Below are 21,315 nucleotides of genomic sequence, written 5' to 3'. Positions count from 1 at the left end.
TTTATCACAGTAATTCATCTGGGCTTGAAATGCAACAAATAATCTTTTTTCAGTTATAGCCTTGCCTTGTCAATGTAAGATTATAAGAACCTGTGATAGTGCAGGATCGGAAGATGCTTTTAGATTATTAATTGTACAAGGATGAAGACACCAGTTTGTGAAATTTAATGAAGACGAATTTCAGTGGATCCTTTGATCAACAGAAAAAGGATGCCCACTACTCTAGGCTGTTGAATAAGGAATTAATCCTGCTTCGATTTGAACTCCTCAGGTTTTGTGATTAGATCGCAGGTGTGACAATCGATGTGTCCCAAAAAATTTCAGGGTCCCCAATTTAACATAACATATGGCAAAACATGTGCCATTAACATAGGTATAAAGTTACACGTACAAAGGATAAAGTGTAATTAAATATAAAAAAAACAAAAGACAAAAAGAAAAATGCATAATTGTAAGAAAATCAATAATCTCTTAAAAGGAAGCTACTAGCCAAAATTGTATATTCTTAGTATACCTTATATCGTAGGTAATAGGCATTAAAATCGCTTGACAAACTGAATCTAGAAACGTTCAATTTCAAGCAGAAAACTGCTTTTTACTTAATTTGTAAATAATTTTATAAGAAAGCAAAAAAGTTAATCAAGTGAAACTATCACAGATAATCTTAGCTATAAAACTGTATTTTTTAAAGGTTGTTTCCTTTACGCGTTCATACATTTCTATTGAAAAAATATTTTTTGTAATTTGTTTTTTATTTGTATTCTACTCAAGCGAAGCGATAGGAAAACCTTCAATTTAACCAAAGGATATTTTTTGGTTTTCATAATGTACACCAATCCGTTATAAAGATTAATCAAAATAGTGATTTGGCATTAAGCTTCGCTTTAAGTGGGAACTTTAGTAAGGGACAATATACATGTAACACCATCAGATAAACAAGGCAGTTTACCTGGATCAAAAACAAGAAATACAAAAGGCTTCACAAACATTGTCATATCAAACAACTATACTTTGCATATGTATGAATGAAGAGTTTGCATAGACTATGGTTTCATTTATGCATTACATATTATAATATAATATATAATATTATTCAAATAAAATTCAGAAATAAAAAATTAAATACATTTCTTACAAATCGCACAATTGATCTTATTTTATCTTGTTGCACGGTGTTTTTCAAAATTTGAGTCATTGAGTGTACGTAAACAGTTTGCCTAAATACTGGAGGTACAAAAGGATCCACACACATTGTTACAAATCCTTTTGCGGCCCGATTATCCAACGTGCCCGGGGACTGAACACATATTGTAACGCCACTGGTAACCTTCCTATATTTTCCACAGTACTCTATTCGTTATCTGCGCAGGCTAGAACACAGTGACTACGGCTAGTCAGTATCGTATCTTTGACCATGGGTTCCCATTGCCACATGAGTTTATCTGGCCTAGAGAGTGACTCCTCTACTTATATGGCCCCTGTCGCAATCGTAGCTAGTATCTAAGTACCTACCTACAATTTGCTTACAATACCCACTGTTGTTGTATAATATGTATTTATTAACTAGCTGACGTGTACCCGGCGTCGCTGAGTTTTGATTAAAGTTTTGAGATTGTAAATTCTAGTGCACCTGAAAACTGGGTGCACTTTTTAAGTGCAGTTCACTTCCACGTCATTCATTTTCCTTTATTTACACCTTTCTTCGATCATAAGGTATTCCACATTTGTATTTGATTCATGTCTTCCTCGGGCATCCCCGACTTTCTCGTCCATTCACTTCATGTATTAGCATGAAATTCACTTTAGTCATTCAGAATATATCTGAACACATGTTCACGCAGGTGCTCTTGTCCGAATAAATGTAATGAACGAGATGCAAAATTTTATTAGTTTGAACAACATGTGTTCCGACTTCCTCATAACATATTAGTGCTTTACTGATAATTTGTCAAATCGGCCTCTAGTCCCGTTTTTAACAGGAAAACGAATTATTTGACCAGATTTTGAATTAATTTCGTATCAGTAAGTTTTCTCCGTGTACGCGAACGGAACGAAGCAACCGCAAATACGTCGCTTGCAGTTGTTTCGTTCCCGTAATTCGTGGCTCGTCTAGCGTTTCGGTTCGAACATGTATACGTACCATAAAACTTATTGTGTATGTATACACCGCTTGTTTACGAGAGATGGTAAGGCTGACAGAGATATTGAAAGAAGGGAAAATGCAGGTAATTCCATTAATGGAGGACTGAACGCAGTTGGCGGTAACAAAAAATTGTCCAAAGAAGCGAAGTTAGCAGTCCACAATGGAGTTCTGGCACCTACCCTGATGTATGGAAGTGAGGCATGGAACTGACAGAGGAAGGATAAAAGTAGATTGAATTCTGTTGAAATGACATCCCTGAGGCGTATGCGTGGTAAAACCATGTATGACCGTGTGAGGAATGTGGAGATCCGCAAAAAGTGCAAGGCTGATGTAAGCGTAATGAATAAGATTAAAAAAGGGACGCTTAGAAGGTTTGGGCATGTAGAGCGAATGGGCAAAGAAAGGAGGATAAATGATGCAAATGCGAATGGTAGCAGAAGTCGGGGACGCCCGAGGAAGACGTGGCACGATCAAGTGAATCAGATACTTGAGTAGGGCCATGTCAAGAGTCAAGAGTATGTATGCGACGCTGTATGAATGTGAATGAGGCAAGAAGTGTGTGCCAAGATCGAGTTGTTTGGCGGTCCGTCCTCTCTGCCTACCCCTGCGGGGAAACGGCGTGATAGTTAGTTAGTTAGTAGTTTTTACACCACTTTATTTGAGTTTAAAGTCAACTAGTTCGGGACACAGCCGTGCTTTTATAAGGGCAGCATATGAACAGATGTTGCACTAACGTGATGATAATTAATTATCAACAATAATAAATATTTAATACATCGTAATGACCTCCAGTGGCGTATGTAGTGGCATTGTTACTATGCGTTGTCCGCATTAATTTAACTCTCCAAGTTCCGCAAAGGTTTATATAATAAAATTTCTATATTTGTAGAATACGTCCTTTTTCATACAGAATCTATATGAAAAGACGAACCGTATGGAAATTGGACGAAGAAAATCAACCCGTTATCAACTATTTGATTTTTTTTTTGTTTGAAAACTTCCTACGCCAAATGCCGATCGGGTGGGTATATTAACTGCAATAATGTCATACGATTTCAGAGAAATGCTTATATATCTGCGTGTGTGTACGTGATTACAATCATTACTGAAAACAAAATTGAAATTAAAATAGATATATTTGAAAAGCCTATTATATCACGTGATTATTGATTAGTTCGTTCTTTGACAACCTAGAAACGTTTTTTTATTAGTTGTTCTGTGAACAGTTGTACCTACACCTCGCGTCCAAAAAAAGTATGATGTTTCTTATTTTCTCTTATTTAATAAATGAAACTAATTTTTTTCTCTACATTAAAAGAAGATTTGTAGATTTGAAGTACCTACTTAAATACCTACCTACTTAGTTATAAACCATAAAATATTTTATGTAACGTTTTTATATTTCCAATAAGGAAATTATTCATTAATTGTTTTCAAGTTTAATTTGTAGAACTCCATTTTAATTTAAAGTTTTTTTTTAGTTTAAAAAAAATAGTTTATTTATAAACAAGCTGTGTAATTAATATTACGCGTGACAGCTGTTTCGCTTTTAGAAAACCCAAATGATAATAACTACGCAGCAGAACTTCTTTATAAATGAACGTTTCTTTTTATAATTGAAAATGTAAATGAAAAACTTTAAAATAAAGAAATAAAGATAATATGTAATTTTTCCAAAGAAACGTCATTATCTCAATGACAGTTCTTTTTTCAAACTTTCTTCAGGCTGCGGTAGATACCATAATATTTAAGAGGAAGCTACAAGCCAAAAATGCGTATATTCTTGGTATTCCTTATATAGTAGGTAATAGGCATTAAAATCGCTTGACAAACGGAGTCTAGAAACGTTCGATTTCAAGCAAAAAACTGTTTTTTTTATTTATTATGTAAATAATTTTATAAGAAATCAAAAAAGTTAATCAAGTGAAACTGTCACAGATAATCTTAGCTATAAAACTGTATAAATGTAAAAAATAATTTTTTTAGTAGTTTACATTTATATTTTTTATTAAGTAATTTTTATTTATTTGTATTCTACTCAAAAGAAACGATAGGAAAACCTTCAATTTATCTAAGGCATATTTTTTGGTATGCATAATGTACACCAATTCGTTATAAAGATTAATCAAAATAGTGATTTGGCATTAAGAATTAAATTCAGTAATGAACCGACTGCACAGTGCAGGGAATAAATATAACATGAACACCAACGGTATTGAATGTCTGTCAGCCTATAAAAACATTGTTATTAAATCTGTATGTCTATCTTGATTTTTTTGAGATTCATTGTTATTAAATCTGTATGTCTATCTTGAGCTTTGTAATGTTTATAATTTTCAATGTATCTAAAGTTATAGAAATGTGCATCCTATAGTTTACTCTGTTTGTTGTTTTTAACTTAATATTTTTATACTCGGTACATTTTTAATTGTTTTATCTCTTCTACTCTCTGATTATATCAAATGTATTATAATTGTATCATATGTAAAAGCCCTAATTGGGCGTGTACAAACAAACAAATAAATAATTAAGCTTCGCCTTAAAACAAGACTTCACTACGCAGTCAAAAATAATTTTGTGCCATCTTTTGACCAAACGTGCCCGGCAATTCCGTTTAAACAAACCATAAAAAAACAAATATACCGTCGTAACAGTAATTTCATTATGTTTACTTCTAAAAATCTAATACTTTGAAACCTTTTTGCTTGGCGAAAGTTTTATGATAAACGATCCCATAAAAATGTTCACCGGTCCCCCATAGTAAGGTAATAAAAAAACTTTCGGAACCCTTTCGGTACTGGTTTTGTTGGGTAATTTGCAAAAATATTTTTAGTCCTTAAAATCAGGTAAAAGGGTAGTTCTTCTGTCGTAGGAATAACGTGCAATTGCTGTTTTTTTATGACAACCATTTATTTTTTAAATCTCCTGTTTTGTAAACAGTGTAATAAAAAATTCGCCGACAGTTTTTCAACGACATTTTACAAAATTAAAAAAGGATAGAATCTTTGTCGCTACCCTTTTGGAATAACATTCTACTGCAACCATCTCTTTAGCACCGGTGCATAGTCGGAAAACACATCAAACACGCGCCTAACATTTGTATATGGTTGATATATTGTTATATGAGAACGCTCGACTGTGAACGATTTGCTGGCCTCTGTGTTTCCTCCTTCTTATAACATGGGTCTCTACAAGATCCATGTTCACTCCTTCCTCTCTTCAAAAGAACTCCAGACAGCATCACTAAAGATGACGCCTCCTGTGTGGTGTTAATTTAAAAAAAGTATATATCTCTAAACGTATCTGTCTGTTTGTGCGCTTAGTTCTTCTAAATTACGCAACGTTCTTTGATAGGGTTTTCACTATCTTTAAGGCAATTTCTTCCGGAAGGTTTATAGATATAATACGTGTAAATTATATTTATAGAAGGTAGAGAAAAATCGATGTTTTGTAATCAAGTCGTAAAAAAAATATTTTCGGGCACTACATTGTTAACGCTGGCTAAACCTTATAAGATACGGAGATTTAAGATTGAGAAAAAACGAACAATTACATTTTTATTTATACCTATATATAGATTTAGGTCGTTTTGAGTTGTGTTGATAGTTTTTTTCGAAATATATTATGGCCGGAGATGGCATATCACTCCCTTTAGAAATTTACCGAATTTAATAAAAAAATGTTAACAGAGTAGTGGCGGCTTGTCCTCGGGATCATTTGACACTGACCCTCCAAAAACAAAAGACGACATTTTTCATCTAATTTAATATAAAAATCAAATATAAATTTATTAGGAACCAACTGATAGCAATAAATGTATAAAGCGCGCAACACAACACAATAGCAATAAATAAATAAATTATAAAGCGCAGTTTTTTTATAGATTACCTCAAGTCTGCATTGACCTTCCACTTCTGAACTTCTAGAACCTCCTCTGATACAGATATTGTATTAAAACTTTGAATTAACAAAAAACGTTTTTTTTCAGGTCATTACAAGGAATGAAAAGGGAATAAGGGGTCACTGTACTGGATTCTTGCAAGCCTTTGACAAACAATGGAATATCGCCATGTCTGACGTCAGCGAAGTTTGGACTCGAAAGATCAAGAAAAAAATCCCTGCATTAGGTAAGCTAGAATATTCGATATATCTTTATTACTATTTAAGTTCGCAAATGTATACGTACCATAACGTAGCATAACGTTCACTGATCAAATGCCATTTATTTATTTATTTATGTCTATTCTTGAATACACATTTTACAAATGATTACAGTGGTTTATATTGTAGTACAGAGAAAAAAGTACAGAAAAAAGGTATAAAAAAATAAAGAACATAATTGATATAGGTAAAACTGTGTGTGGGTGATATTGTATGTTACGTGAACACCTCACTAGGAGAACCTGTGCTGACGTCTTAACGTGTTTGTGATTAAGTGTGACAGGTATTTATGTGTTGTAGTAGAAAGTTAATTTTTTTTTTCAAAAACATATATTGAAACATGAAAACACACATTTAATTGTGAGTGTATGTATTTTTGGATAATTCTTGAAGAACGTGTATAATATTTAATTTTACTTATTATATTTTGGTTATGTTTGGTTTGGAATTACCTTTGGACAAAGCACTACCTTTGGACAAAGACACCATAAATACCACGCTATTAAAGCATTCAACAGTCTTCCACTTGAAACAAAAATTGAGAAAAATAAAAATAAATTCAAACACAAAATAAAAAAATGGATTAAAGAACAAAAAGACAATATTACCAAAATACTATAACATAAAAGAATAAAACATATACACGCAACACAAAAAAAATATATAAAACACGCAACACGCACAAACACATATATCATTATAAATGCCGATTTACATTCTCCTTTGATATTTTTCTTTTAGTGTTATAATTATATTTTAATTTTTAATCTTTATTTTTTATTTTAAATTTATCTTTATTTTAATGTTGTTTTTCTTTTATTTTCTTTTAATTGTATAAATTCTTAAATTATAAAATGGGGGCCTCAGCACGGGTAAACAACCCAGTGAGGCCAACATTACTAAATTGAAATATGAAATATTGTAAAAAAAAATGTATCAACAATAAAAAAAAAATAAAAAAAAAATTATAATCTTTTGAATAAAGTGAATATCTTCATTTTTTATCCAGGCTGCGATATGTTTTTTGAGAAAGTTTGTAGATGTATATGTAGTCATTAATTGTTTCAAAGTAATGGGCATACTGTTAAAAAATTTGGTTGCGTAGTATTGAAAGTGTCTTTGTCCGTGTTTGGTGTGTGTTATCGGAATGTTCAGTGTTTTATTTGTTGATGACCTTGTTTTTATTATGGCTTTTGGTTGATTTGTAATATGAAGATTACTATGGATGAGATGTAGGAGAACAGTTTTGGTGTAAAGTTGTCTTATTGACATGACGTCTAGTGTTTTGAAGATTTCATTGTACGTATAGTTTGTATTATTGATCAACGAACCGTTGGATGCAAATAAATCGATAAGTTGATAATAGTTTGACTGTCTATAGTTAGTAATAAGATAGTTCTTTGCAGACATATACTATATATTATTTGCTTATTATTGATATAATTTCAGGAACATTGGAAGCACCCCCAGTTACCAGGAAACAGCGAGTAGCGGTCGAAGTGCCCGTTGTTATAGTTAAATCCGCAGAGAAAGGCTTCGAAACCTGTGAACGACACATTCCCCAGTTACTGATGAGAGGAGAGCATGTGGTCATGATAGTCATTCTAGCGTAATAAACTAGGTACTGTCAGTATCGCCCTGGTGTAGACCACCATCCACAACTAAACGTTGTTGCTTGAAATGGCGTTAGTCGCACGGAGACAAACGATTATGGTTCTTTTATTAAGGCGATGCACTACGTAGTAATGCAAAATCATGTGTTTTTGGTTTAAAAATTTGGTCGCCTAGAAATGTTTCAGATGCTTTAATTAAATACTGCGAGTAGAATACACCTTGGCCTTTGAAACAATCGAGTATTTTTTAGATAAGTCTTTTTATAAGCCCAGAAAAAAATTATGTATAAGGCCTATGAAAAGTGCTTTAATTTCAAAATCTCCTACTTACGAACCCGTTTTCGGTTATGATTTTATTGTATAATGTGGAAAATTAAATTATTTATAATATGATCGGAAAAAAATTAAATATTTATGCCTGAACATCCACAAAATAAAATAAAATCACTTTTTGGCCATGTTTTTTTCTTGCAAAAATCAAAACAGACTCTCCAAGTCGATAGAATCAATATTTGGTGAGATAAAACAGGTTTTTAGTAAAGTTTATAAGGGTTAAAACCCCATCACTTAATTTTGGGCAGGCCAAGAAGAATGTATGAACACATTGTCATTTTGGTACTATTTTATCTGAACTGTAATATACCTACTAAACGGAGAAAAGTGAGTATTGCTAATTTATTAAGAATCTCTTTAAATTATTGGTAATCCGGTTAAAATGGGATTGCAGGCCGCTTCCTGATAAATTATAGTAGAGTCTTAATATATCAGAAGACGTCTTCATGCAGCGAAATGTTAAAATATTAGGATTTTTAGTAACATATTTATTAAATTATTATCAGGAAACCATCAAATAATTATAAGCAATAATTAGTCGCCTGAAATATCAATACAAATTGAAAATATCTCCCGAGTAAAAATAAATGCCGCCGACGGGAATTGAACCCGTGCCTTCTGATGTCCGGTCCATTTCCAACCCGCCAAATGATTCAATATGTACTAGTACCTCAATCAACAATTATTGCTTATTATATTTTTTCCACCTGTAAACAACCAACTTTATATTTGTAGGAAAGGCTTTGTTAGTGCTAAATTTCTCACTAGATGGCGTCGAGATATATAATATCTTCATTTATTGGTGAAATATTTTTGACTTGTCAAATATTATTATTTTTTTAATGATAAACTAATGTTTATAAGACAAGGTTTTATGCATAGCATTAAGGGTCTGCAATCCCGTTTTTTTTAAAGATTGTTTTAAATTAGCAATACTCGTTTTTCTTAGGAAGGATTGTTTCGAAGAATTCATCAAATTTCAACGTTCATTTTCGGGTCCTGTGAAAGTCCTATTCAAGTTCTGTTATTATATCATTATAGGACAGTTACTGGACAAATATGAAATAATAACAGAACTCGAAAAGATCTTTCACAGAGCTTGTAAAATAACTTTGAAATTTGAAGAATCGTTCAAATTCTCTGAAACAGCCCGGCCTCAGTGTAAGATAAATACGGAGGAATATCTCGAAAATTAAATAATATGCCTTAATAATTTAAGTATTGAATACATACAGTATGTAAGTAAGAAAAGTGATAGATCAATGTTTTTTTTAAATACGTTATTAAATTTGTATTTGTAAATATTTATATTTGGCTAATAAAAAATCTAACAGTAATGATTTTGTTCTTTCAAATTGCCTTGTTTTTTTCACATAATTAATAATAGCAACAATCATACAGTCTCTGTATTTGTATTGAGTCATTAACAACTTAATTGACAGTCCTGCCACTGTCGCCACTGTTAAATTCCATGTGCCGAGTAGGAACACAAGACAAAATGTAACATTCTTCTGAAAAACGTACACAACCAACTATCAGACACACTCACTAACCAATAGTATGCGTGATCTGGGCAACAAGTTGGTGGTACTATTGATATATTTATTGACTCCATTTATAGATTTAAGCGTAATCTATACCAGCACATTGTCGAATCCTACAAATTATAATAGCGTTGGCAATGTAGTTTTAGTGATTTGTCTTATATCTAGTATTGTTCTAGTTTCTATATTATTCTATATTTCTATATTACATGTTTTACTAATATCGTTTTATATATAGTTTATCAGTTTAACGTCATTTCGTGCTTTAAAAACTTTGTTTATAATTCGATAGCTCACTAGGTATATTATATTCTCAAAATCCATGTAAAATCCCAGCTGGGCGTAAAACTTGAAAAGTTACACACAGCGTAACTTTGGTCATAGAGCAATGCTTGCTACTGGTAAACAGTAATCTAATAGAAAGTGTCCTACCTCTCTCGCCTTGCAATTCTGCCTTCCTTCCTAGCTGGCCAGCTGATGTCTGCTGCTTTCGACTCCAGCTGTTAAAAATCCTGAAAATAAAACAAAAATAACTATAAATATTTATATTAAATTTATTGGAATAACTTTGGGCATAACACACATCAGTATATATTGGGAGAATTGATGTTTGTCTGAGTTTTACATATTGGAGTTGGGAGAATTGGTGTTTGTCTGAGTTTTACATATTGGAGTTGGGAGAATTGATGTTTGTCTGAGTTTTACATATTGGAGTTGGGAGAATTGATGTTTGTCGAGTTTTACATATTGGAGTTGGGAGAATTGATGTTTGTCTGAGTTTTACATATTGGAGTTGGGAGAAATGATGTTTGTCTGAGTTTTACATATTGGAGTTGGGAGAATTGATGTTTATCTGAGTTTTAAATATTGGAGTTGGGAGAATTGATGTTTGTCTGAGTTTTACATATTGGAGTTGGGAGAATTGATGTTTGTCTGAGTTTTACATATTGGAGTTGGGAGAATTGGTGTTTGTCTGAGTTTTACATATTGGAGTTGGGAGAATTGATGTTTGTCTGAGTTTTACATATTGGAGTTGGGAGAATTGATGTTTGTCGAGTTTTACATATTGGAGTTGGGAGAATTGATGTTTGTCTGAGTTTTACATATTGGAGTTGGGAGAATTGATGTTTGTCTGAGTTTTACATATTGGAGTTGGGAGAATTGATGTTTATCTGAGTTTTAAATATTGGAGTTGGGAGAATTGATGTTTGTCTGAGTTTTACATATTGGAGTTGGGCGAATTGACGTTTGTCTGAGTTTTACATATTGATGTTTGTCTGAGTTTTACATATTGGAGTTGGGTGAATTTATGTTTATCTGAGTTTTCTATTCTTTTTAAATGGTGCAGTTTTATGTAGAATATTATCTTTGGAAACTTGTAATGTCGCTTGTAGAAATATAATGCATTTAGTTTTCTACCTTTAAATTCTTTAAACAGTAGTTATTATGAATGTATGGTTTAAGTTGAATTGTTTTTAACATTAGTTTTTGTGCTATATTTGATAATTGAAGAATAATATAGTATTAATAAATCTAAACGAACATATAAAATAAATAAAAGATTAAGGTCGCACGAGGGGATCGAACCCAGGACCTCTGCCTTACCAGGGCAACACTCTTACAATATGAAATTTATCAAAGTTACTCCACTTTACGGTTAGTATTCCTCAGACTCCATAACATAAGCTCTACGCTATACTAAGTGCGCCCACTGTTGAATTTGGCAACCACCTCTGGCCTGGAGCCCCTAAATACTGCAAAAAAAACTGAAACTGACGGTCCGTTTGATAAATTCCCCTCTCACAACAAACAGATTGCAATCTTTAGAGCAAATGCATTACGTAAGAATGATGTCCTTTTTCTACCTGTATTTCAATGGAAGATGCTCCGAGGAAATACCTTCATTGATCTCTTCGGCACCGGTTCACAGTCGGAAAACAAACCACACGCGCGCCCAACATTCACTTGAGAATGGATCGTTTTTAGGACTCGTTCTTGAGTTCAACAGCTCGGCTGCAGAACGATTTGCCGGCCTCTGTGTTTCCTCCCTCCTACAACATGTTCACTCCTTCCTCTTCTCAAAATAAGTTCCACACCAGGATCCACAAAGATGGCCTCCTGTGTGTAGTTACAATACGCTGTAAATCTCTAAATGTATAACCATGTCGTTTTTAAATTAGTTGTAGTTTATAAATCTAGTCTGCGTCGTCCAGTGACGCAACGTTCGCATTTCTCCACCCACCTCTTTCTCCTCTCCGGTGGCTATTTTCTCCTCACGACGTCTATACTCGTACCGTCGATAGACGCCCGGGCGCCGACCCCGTGACGTCACAGACCGAGATCTTCCTGAGTTTGACCAGGAAAATCTTGTATCTTTTCTTGTGTACTTTGTGATGTAAAGTGATGAAACAAAAACTAGGTTAAACGGGATATGTACATATGGTTTTGTATGATTTTTTTTCATCCTAGACTTGCAGAAAAGTCAATAGATGTCGTACATTAAAATAAAAATAATATATGTTTATCTAAAGACACTGTCTCGATTGCATTTAGTTCAAGTTGAATCTTGCGATCATACATAAAGATAGTTGTCGATAAAAATGAAGACAATTATATTAGTTCTAATTCAAAGTATGATACAGTTAAATATGACCGAAGGAGATAGGGTCCCATTAGCTCAGCTGATAGAGCGGTGTCCCGCCAAGGCAAGGGTCCTTGGTTCGAGTCCTAGATGTGACCGTATCTTTTTTTCTGATTTCTCTGTTTCATATTTTCGTTTAGGAATCGCTAATATTGTCTTCAATAATTTAAAAAAAATCATCATTTTTAATTACTTTTTAAAAGTGTGTTGAATTGTCATTGTATCGTAGAACTATTTTTTTCATAGCTTTCCTTCGGAACTGTCTCTCAGGAAAAGGTATTCAGTTTCCAGGAATATTTCTTTAAAAATAAGGTTCATAGACAAAAAATAACAGTGACAAAATAGAGCATTAAAGAAAGGTTGAGAAAAAGAACAAGCAAACAACAAACCTAACCTAATGTATTCATTTATTCTGTTTTATCCTGTTACCAATATCAATAAAAATTACTAAATTTGGTTGTGTGTCTGTTTGTAACTCTAACCTACCCTAACCTATTCATTTGTCATGTTCCGTTTGTCGCTCTCCGTTTTATCAGGTTACCAAAAATACGTATTCTGGTTGTGTGTCTGTTTGTAACTCTGGTTCAATGAACTATAGAACTCGTATATGCTTTCATTTTCATTATCTATTTATTTATTAGTTAACGCCCTTTTTCGGGACTTTTACACATTAATATTAAGAAATCTACATAATTGAATTGCTTCATTAAAAACATTTTATATTTGTTTAAAGATAAATTGAAGATGTCCACTGTTTTGGTATTATTATTTACCTCCATTAGTATTCTGGGCAAAGAGGAATACATATGGTAGTTAGTCCCAGAATTTCTGCACTGAAATATATCCTGACTTCTAGTATTACATTTTTTCATAATTTTTTTATGTCATTTTCAAAATTGTAACTGTTTATTGATAATTCAGACGAGCTATAAAGTACCTACCAATATAATATAATATTTTAAAAGAAAATTATTTTCAAATTCGTAGGATTATTATTATTAGGACTACCCCTGATTTTTCACGGGTCTGCACTAGAAAAAAATACTGATTTCAAATGTGATTGTACAATGAATTCAGAATCGTTTTGAATTTAAGTGTCACTTTCGACACTGACAAGCGATAAAGTACCTACCTAAGAAAATATTTCATTAGCAGAAAATTATTTTTATTCTAAATTTGAAATGTTTGATATACATTGTTTAAATTCCTTTGGGTTAATCTTGAAATTCAAAGACTGATTTCGTGATCAATCCTAGAATTAGTGATTTTTCTGTACAATACTACGAGAATGGCCGTAACCAGTGGCGACACGTGGTGACAACATAAAAATATTCTACATCCTTAAAATGTCTTAAACTGTATTCAATAAAAAAAAATCATCCCGTTAAAACAACTATTTTTTTTTCTTCAAAAAAAATTCTGTTTACTGATTGTTGTGCTTTCTTTCCCATGGCCTGGAGTCAACTGCGTTAACAACTTCGGCAAATGCCGATCGGGTGGGACCGACATTTATTTCGTATATTAACTGCTGTAATATCACCCGATTTCAGAGAAATGAGTATCTATATGTTCACGTACACAGTATTGAATATTGCTAATTTATTAAGAATCTCTTAAAATTATTCGTAATCCGGTAAAAAATGGGATTGCAGGCACTTAACGAATGAATTGATAGGTTTCTTAATAAACTTTTAGTAAAATACGAATGAATTATTCTTATCATATAAAAATCCAAATATTTCCTCATTTGGTCATTGTATATTATCAAGACAATTTATTAAGAATTTACTAAAAGTTTATCAAGAAATGGCCTGCAATCCCGTTTTTAACCGGAGTATCAATAATTTGAAGAGATTTTTTAAAATAAATTATTTATATTCATTTTTCTACGTGGTTGCAAAATGAGTATACAAATCTATCTGTTGAGTTTAGCCTATCAGCTTAATCGTGGATCGCGAAGTAGGTTAAATTCCGCTTACAAGAGCGGAATGCATTCATTCATTAATTCCCGAAAACGAAAGTGAAATAGATGCATTTAAAAATGAAAACCATCAAACAAGTTATAATATTTTATTTACCAACGTATCCAATCTTGAAAGGCCCATCATAATGTTTCCATCACATGTCGTGTAACGTGGAAATAGCTCACGAACACGTGGCACGCAATAGCACGTAAAAGTGTTGGAGCCAGAAGTTGGAAAGTGGAAAATTACTAGCTATGCCGGAAAGTTAGTTTTCCGGCAATAATCGCGCCACTGGCACTTTACTGTGTGGGTTTATTAAGGGTCATAGGTCATTGAACGGTTCGCAAACGATATATTACAAAACTTAAAAGGTTAGGTATTTAATATTAAAACAGTATGTAACACATAACGCATTTTGTAGTACCCGCAAGAAGCCATTTTCAATGTGGTTTTTTGGGGTTAAGGAACAAGGTTAGGAACTAGGAACTGGGGTAGGTAAGATAAAAATCAATGATCAATTAAATAAGATAAGATATAAAATAAGAAACATCAAGAATTTTAGAACGGTGAGCTCTGGTTTTATTTGTTTTATACTAACTGACGTGTACCCGTTGCTTGACTTTTCTCCATTTTAAATAAATATAATATCCATGTACAGGGTTTTCCAATAAGAGGTGTTATTTTGATATTCGATCGTAAAAGATCAATGGTTTCGTTGCTTGTGTGGCACGTAGCGCCACAGTGTTGAAAGTAAAAGTTGTCCAGATCAATACCATCCAATTCCGGCCATAACAAAATCATTAATCATCTCTCGATAGCGCAATCCATTCACCGTAACTGTTGCTCCAGTCTCATTTTCGAAAAAGTAAGGTCCAATGACTCCGCCGGACCATAAACCGCACCAAACAGTTTTAACAATAACTCTTGGGTTTTCCGAGCCCAAAATGCGACAATTTGCTTGTTGACGGAGCCACCGAGGTGGAAATGGGCCTCATCACTAAAGATGATTTACATTTGATTCACTCGAGTGAATTTTAATACTTTCAATGCGTTGTTGAAGCGTGTATCGTTCCATTTTTATTAATGGCGTAGTTTCTACTTGTCAAATGTCAAAAAATGACAGCTTCAAAAGTAACATCTACCGAAATAGCGGGCTATTCAAAATAACACCTCTTATTGGAAAACCCTGTATTATATATATAAACCTTCCAGAAGAAATTCTCTAAATTATATTGAAAACCCTGTCAAACTCCGTTGCGTAGTTTAGAAGAACTAAGCGTTTAAACAGACAGACGCTGGTAGTGACTTTGTTTTATACTATTTAGAGAATCCAATGTATTGTCATGATTATGAATTTACTAAAAGTTTATCAGGGAACGGCCTGCAATCCCGTTTTTAGTTCATTATGATCTGGGATGTTGCCGAACGTTCCAGATTATTCCCGAACATTCCACACATTCCAGACAGTATATTTGAACCATAACTACTTATTAATCATTATTCCCAAGAATAAACAAATAGATAATAAATACAGTTAGGGTGACATTCAGTTTTTAGCGAATGGGACAGTGGGAAAAATCTTATTATTTAAGAAAGGACAAGGATGAAAAATATTAAGACATTCGTCTGTCAATACAAACATCTTAATTTACTTTTTAAATTTAACAAAGGAATTATTAGACTTAATATGATTTAGAAGAATATTAAACATCAGTGGTGACTGATGTAAATAGTTTATTTGTTGTGTTCTTTCAGCAAATTTAATATTGATAAAAAAAAATCGGCAAAGTATTTGAGTGACATATAGCTGTTTTATACACATAACATTACATTCATATATCCATACTTTTCATTTCATTTATTTTTCTAAGCTAAAATTTGATATACATATAGTTTGGAAGCGATTCGAAATCATTTTCTCGTAAAGAGCCAGTAAGACTCCACTTCTAGGACTGACAAAAATGACCACGAGTATCAACAACAATCGCCGACATTTGCAAACTGATCATTGATCGATGGCACTGACTTGATCACACTTGTAGTCGGCCTTGCGCTACTGGTTGATAACACAAATGTATTGTAATCGGGAATGCCTTCGGATTAAACTTGTCTTCATCGACCACGAATAAATGATAAGTTTTGTAGATTTCAATGCCGCACTGAATTCAACATTCAGTTGGATGTTGTTTAGAGCGATTAGGTTAAAAAAGTATCGGAGAAAGTTTAGCGGAGAGTCAGGATAGAAGTGAAAAAGGTCAAGACAAGAAAAACTATCAGTTTTATTTGCCTTTCTGAGTTATTTTGATGAATTCATGGTCCATTGCATGTTAAATTAAAGACTGCAGTTAGGTTTGAGCTGAACAGTTTCTAATTAGTCTTTTTTTCTTCCAACGGCGTTATTTAGCAGATTGATGTATTTTTAAGAGGAACAGCTACGCGGCCTTTTCACAAAAAATAAATTTGGATTTAAAGCTAAAATACCTATAGTCAGAAGCTTCAACGGTTGACGTCCCAAAGATTAGATATTTCATCAAAATTACAGTTAAATACACCTTTAAAAAGTCATATAGAGTCATTAAAAGTGACGAAACAAAAACTAGGTTAAATAGTTACCTATGTAACCTATTTAACCTAGTTTTTGTTTCATCACTTTTCATGACTTTATATCAATTTTTGTAGGTGTGTTGAACTGTCATTTTGATGAGATACCCGGTCACCATCAATTAAAGGGAAATATGACATGAAAGGGTCCCGACTATCGCCTACAAAACTGCACGAAGTATCTAAGCGCCTATCCATTTGGTTTGTATGTTGTAACAAAGATGAGCGCCACTCTGCGTAGATGTGAATTTTAGTTGCGCAGCGCGCGGGCGCGGCGCGACTGTCCCAATTTTGGTGATTTGGCAAAAAAATTCATTTGACAGAATACGAGTAACACAGATTATAATATCACCATTCGATCGTCGGAAATAAAATCTAGTGACGAATAGTGGACATTTCCAAAATCGGATGAATAGAGTTCAGACTTGTTTGCGACATGATGTTGGCGACACATTTATACTAATAGTGGTTCGTGGTATATCCTACTATCACTTCTTTATTTATTGTACTTGAAGAAGAAGAAACTATGACTAGAGGATCTACGTCCCTAACGTAGTCCGTACTGGAAATCTAAATCAAATATTCTAAAAAATTATCATAAATATCAAAACATTAAGGCGATGCACTACGTCGTGTAATATTTTGAATCTAGCCGCTATCAATAACACACCTTACGTAGATGGCGATAAGGCTTAAATTCCCGTTTAACACCATCCATCTGTTTTGATTTATGCAAGAAAAAAACATGGCCGAAAAATGCCTTTTATTTTATTTTGTGGATGTTCAGGCACAAATATTTAAATATTTTTCGATCATTTTATAAATAACTAAATTTTCCACATTATACAATAAAACCATAACCAAAAATGGGTTCGTAAGAAGAGATTTTGAACGTTAAAGCAGTTTTCATAGGCCTTACACATTATTTTTTTCTGGGCTTATAAAAAAACTTTTTTCAAAGGCCAAGATGTAAATGGATATGATTGAAAAACGATGATCCAAGATGGATATGTAGATGGCGACCAAATTTTCAAACCAAAAACACATGATTTTGCATTACTACGTATTGCATCGCCTTAAATCCTTTCGGTAACTGTCTGAGAAAGTATTACATTAATTTACAACTTACTTCTGTGAATATCCTTAGTTTAGTTTCATCAAATCTGAGGGTTTTTTGTAACAAATTTAGACAGGTACGTAGCATACAATTTCACAGACTCAATCTGCGAAATTGTGGAATGGCGTTTTTTCAATTTGAAGATAACAGTTTCAACAATGAAAGAAGAGTAACTGAAATTTAATGATATCAATTGGCTTTATGTTTAAGCATGGTCGTGAAATCTTGACATTTCTGGTCATGATCATCTATTAAACTGTTAAATAAAAATGTAGGTCTGATTTTGCTGTTTTTATATCGTCATTAATGTCATGATTTACAGAAGATTTCACAGAAATAATCGACTAACAATCAAGTTATTATAAATATATAATAGTTTTTGGCCAGTGTAATAGCAGAAAAGTTTGTAAGAGACGATGTATGATTGTGAATTAACCGTTTAAGCCCCAGTGTTAATTCAAATTAACATGAACTTTGTGATTTTTTTTTACCGTAACGGTAGCGATTTTGAAAAGTTATATTTTTGTTTTCTTATAGCTTGTAATCTTTTCTGTAACGTCTATTTTTTTCCACTCGGTTGAAATCCTTATTCCCGCCACAACAACGATAAATATTTTGACATCTGCTGATTTTGAGTTTCATCGAATTTCTGCCGTCATTGATTACTTAATTTAAGGTGAGATATCAATATTTTCTACTTGAATTACAAATATTTTAACGCATTAAGATGTGTTCCATAAAAATAACATCAGTTCAATTTACTGTTCACAGTCATTTGCCAGAATATTGTAAATGAATTTCAATGTTCATTCAAATTAACACTGGTAGTGACGGACATGTTTTCGACTACTATATATAAAGATTTATAATCCATTATTTCTTTATTTCTGAATGAATTTTACTTAAAATGTTATTTGTTTGTACCTTAGAGATTATCACTATATGGAAATGTGCATTTTTACGATGAAACAGTTATTTGTATAACTTTTTTGTTATGTTTATTTTACCTTACTATGTAAAAAATACCCTCCAATGTTAATCCAAATTAACATAGAATAATTTCAAAAAAAAAAAATTTTTAAATACATAAAATTTTCAAATAATTTTCGGAGGTATTATTTATTTATTTATTAAACGCCATGAAAGGCTTTTACAATAATGTGATACATGAGATTATAAGTACACAGTGGTACATAGGCGAATATAAGTATTACAATTAAGAACACAACAATATGTATACAAAACGACATTAAATGTGATACAGCTGAAATTTTCTTAAGGCATAGAATGCTTCAATAATAGAAAACACTTCATTTAAACAGGATAAAATATACAGAAAAGGTGACTTGCCAACAGATATAATCTAGCTAAATATTATAATAGCGAAAATAGTAGTGAGTTTATTGTTACGATCAAATTTATCTCCACTTGGCCACTACGGCCGGAGGGTATGGCAAAGTAGCTTCAAAAATTCAGGGCTGTCAGAGACTTGACAATTTAAAATAACATTATCAAGCATTACATATTTTATATATGTGGAAACAATAATGCGGGTGTGAATGGGTTAAGAAAATAATGTAACATTTAGAAATACGTGTACAAAACTAGAAAAACCTGAATTAAAAACTATGGTTTGAATTCAAATCTACTTGGAAGGCATTACGTTAAAATTCTAAAAACTTAATACGCACTATGTGTATGTATTGAAAATTATATTATTATTATTATTTTTCGTTTCAACTTAATTACTACAAGAAACATTTAACAGATTAAATTTTCCCGTGTTTTAACCGTATTGCCGCCATGTTTTTTTTGCTGTTATTATAATCCTACCGCACCAATTATTTGACGTTTGCCGGAAGGTTCCTCTTCAAGTTGATTTGATCAAATTATATCCGTGGTCATAATAAAGCCCCGGCAAGACAGAGCTCCTAGGTTCATTTCCCAGATGAGATCGAAACTTGTCTGTTTCACATTTGTCGTAGGACTGTGGTTAATATTGTCTTCAATGGTTAAATAGATTGTGTTTTTTAAAATCAGTAGGTTTTGATCACAGTCTTCGATGAGGGGGTATAACTCCGCTCGAAAATTGAAACCGAAATACAGTATCGTCATATGATCGCCTAACTATATCCACCAATGAAAAACTCTGAAAGTCTATGGAATAAACTTTCAGAGTTTTTCATTGGTGTATAGTGTAATAAGTAGGCTCCGAATGAGAATTTTATTGTCTATATATTGGCAAATCTATGGTTTTTTAAAACCAATTTGTTTAGTACAAAAAGCCCGAAGATATCGATCTAGTGAGTGGTTTATTTATGCTTCGGATTATCTGCGCAGCGACAGTAGCAGAACGGTAATGGCTTTGTATCTCCACGCTCGGTTGCGGATCGTGAAAGAAAGTTGGCGATAAGCGCAGATAAAAAACGCAATAGACTGGGGACTGGCGGGTAAACTGTTTCTCGACCGTAATGGCGGCTGCATGGACTGAAATCGAAAGTGACAGTTGTTCGGTTGATTGTCTTTGTTTTTTGAGATTTACTGTTAGACTTGTAGATGTCAGGAGATGTCTTCATTATCATGAATTATATTGACTTGCCTACCAATGGACAATGAACAATATCAGCGGAAACATAACACGTCAATCGATTTAATTGTTGGCAGATTAATCATCTAAATGCGTCAAAGATCGACGATTAATTTCATTCATTCGCTTCATTCATTTAAGAGGAAGCTACAAGCCAAAAATGTGTATATTCTTGGTATACCTTATATTGTAGGTAATAGGCATTAAAATCGCTTGACCAACGGAATCTAGAAACGTTCGAATTCAAGCACAAAACTGGTTTTTATTTATTTTGTAAATAATTTTATAAGAAAGCAAAAAAGTAAATCACGTGAAACTGTCACAGATAATTTTAGATATAATATTGTATTTTTTTAAGTTGTTTCCTTTATGCGTTCATTCATTTCTGTTGAAAAAATTATTTTTTTAAGTTTTTTACATTTATATTTTTTATTGAGTAATTTATTTTTTTATTTGTTTTCTACTCAAGCAAAATGATAGGAAAACCTTCAATTTATCTAAAGTATATTTTTTGGTATTCATAATGTACACCAATTCTTTATAAAGATTAATCAAAATAGTGATTTATCATTAAGCTTCCCATTGGACGTATTTGGCACCCGTGTTCTAAA

At 32.6% G+C, this 21,315-nt stretch overlaps 2 protein-coding genes across 2 annotated transcripts in view; one reads left to right on the top strand and one right to left on the bottom strand.

Moving 5' to 3' along the window:
- The window catches only part of Lsm11 (U6 snRNA-associated Sm-like protein LSm11), a 48,679-nt gene extending 39,119 nt beyond the window's left edge, over positions 1-9,560 (top strand). The window contains exons 3-4 of the mRNA XM_089643104.1: positions 6,132-6,270; positions 7,754-9,560. Coding sequence (XP_089499230.1) covers positions 6,132-6,270; positions 7,754-7,917 — 303 coding nt within the window. The 3' untranslated portion in view covers positions 7,918-9,560. The remainder of the gene's footprint in view (positions 1-6,131; positions 6,271-7,753) is intronic.
- The window catches only part of Eip74EF (Ecdysone-induced protein E74), a 491,406-nt gene that overhangs the window by 376,802 nt on the left and 93,289 nt on the right, over positions 1-21,315 (bottom strand). The window contains exon 2 of the mRNA XM_089643115.1: positions 10,227-10,306. The gene's annotated coding sequence lies outside the window, so the exon portion shown is untranslated. The remainder of the gene's footprint in view (positions 1-10,226; positions 10,307-21,315) is intronic.

This window comes from Hesperophylax consimilis, chromosome 19 (assembly GCF_061612785.1).
Source record: "Hesperophylax consimilis isolate HC1 chromosome 19, BYU_Hcon_1.0, whole genome shotgun sequence".
Taxonomy (NCBI): domain Eukaryota; kingdom Metazoa; phylum Arthropoda; class Insecta; order Trichoptera; family Limnephilidae; genus Hesperophylax; species Hesperophylax consimilis.
This window is presented reverse-complemented; position numbering and strand designations above follow the sequence as displayed.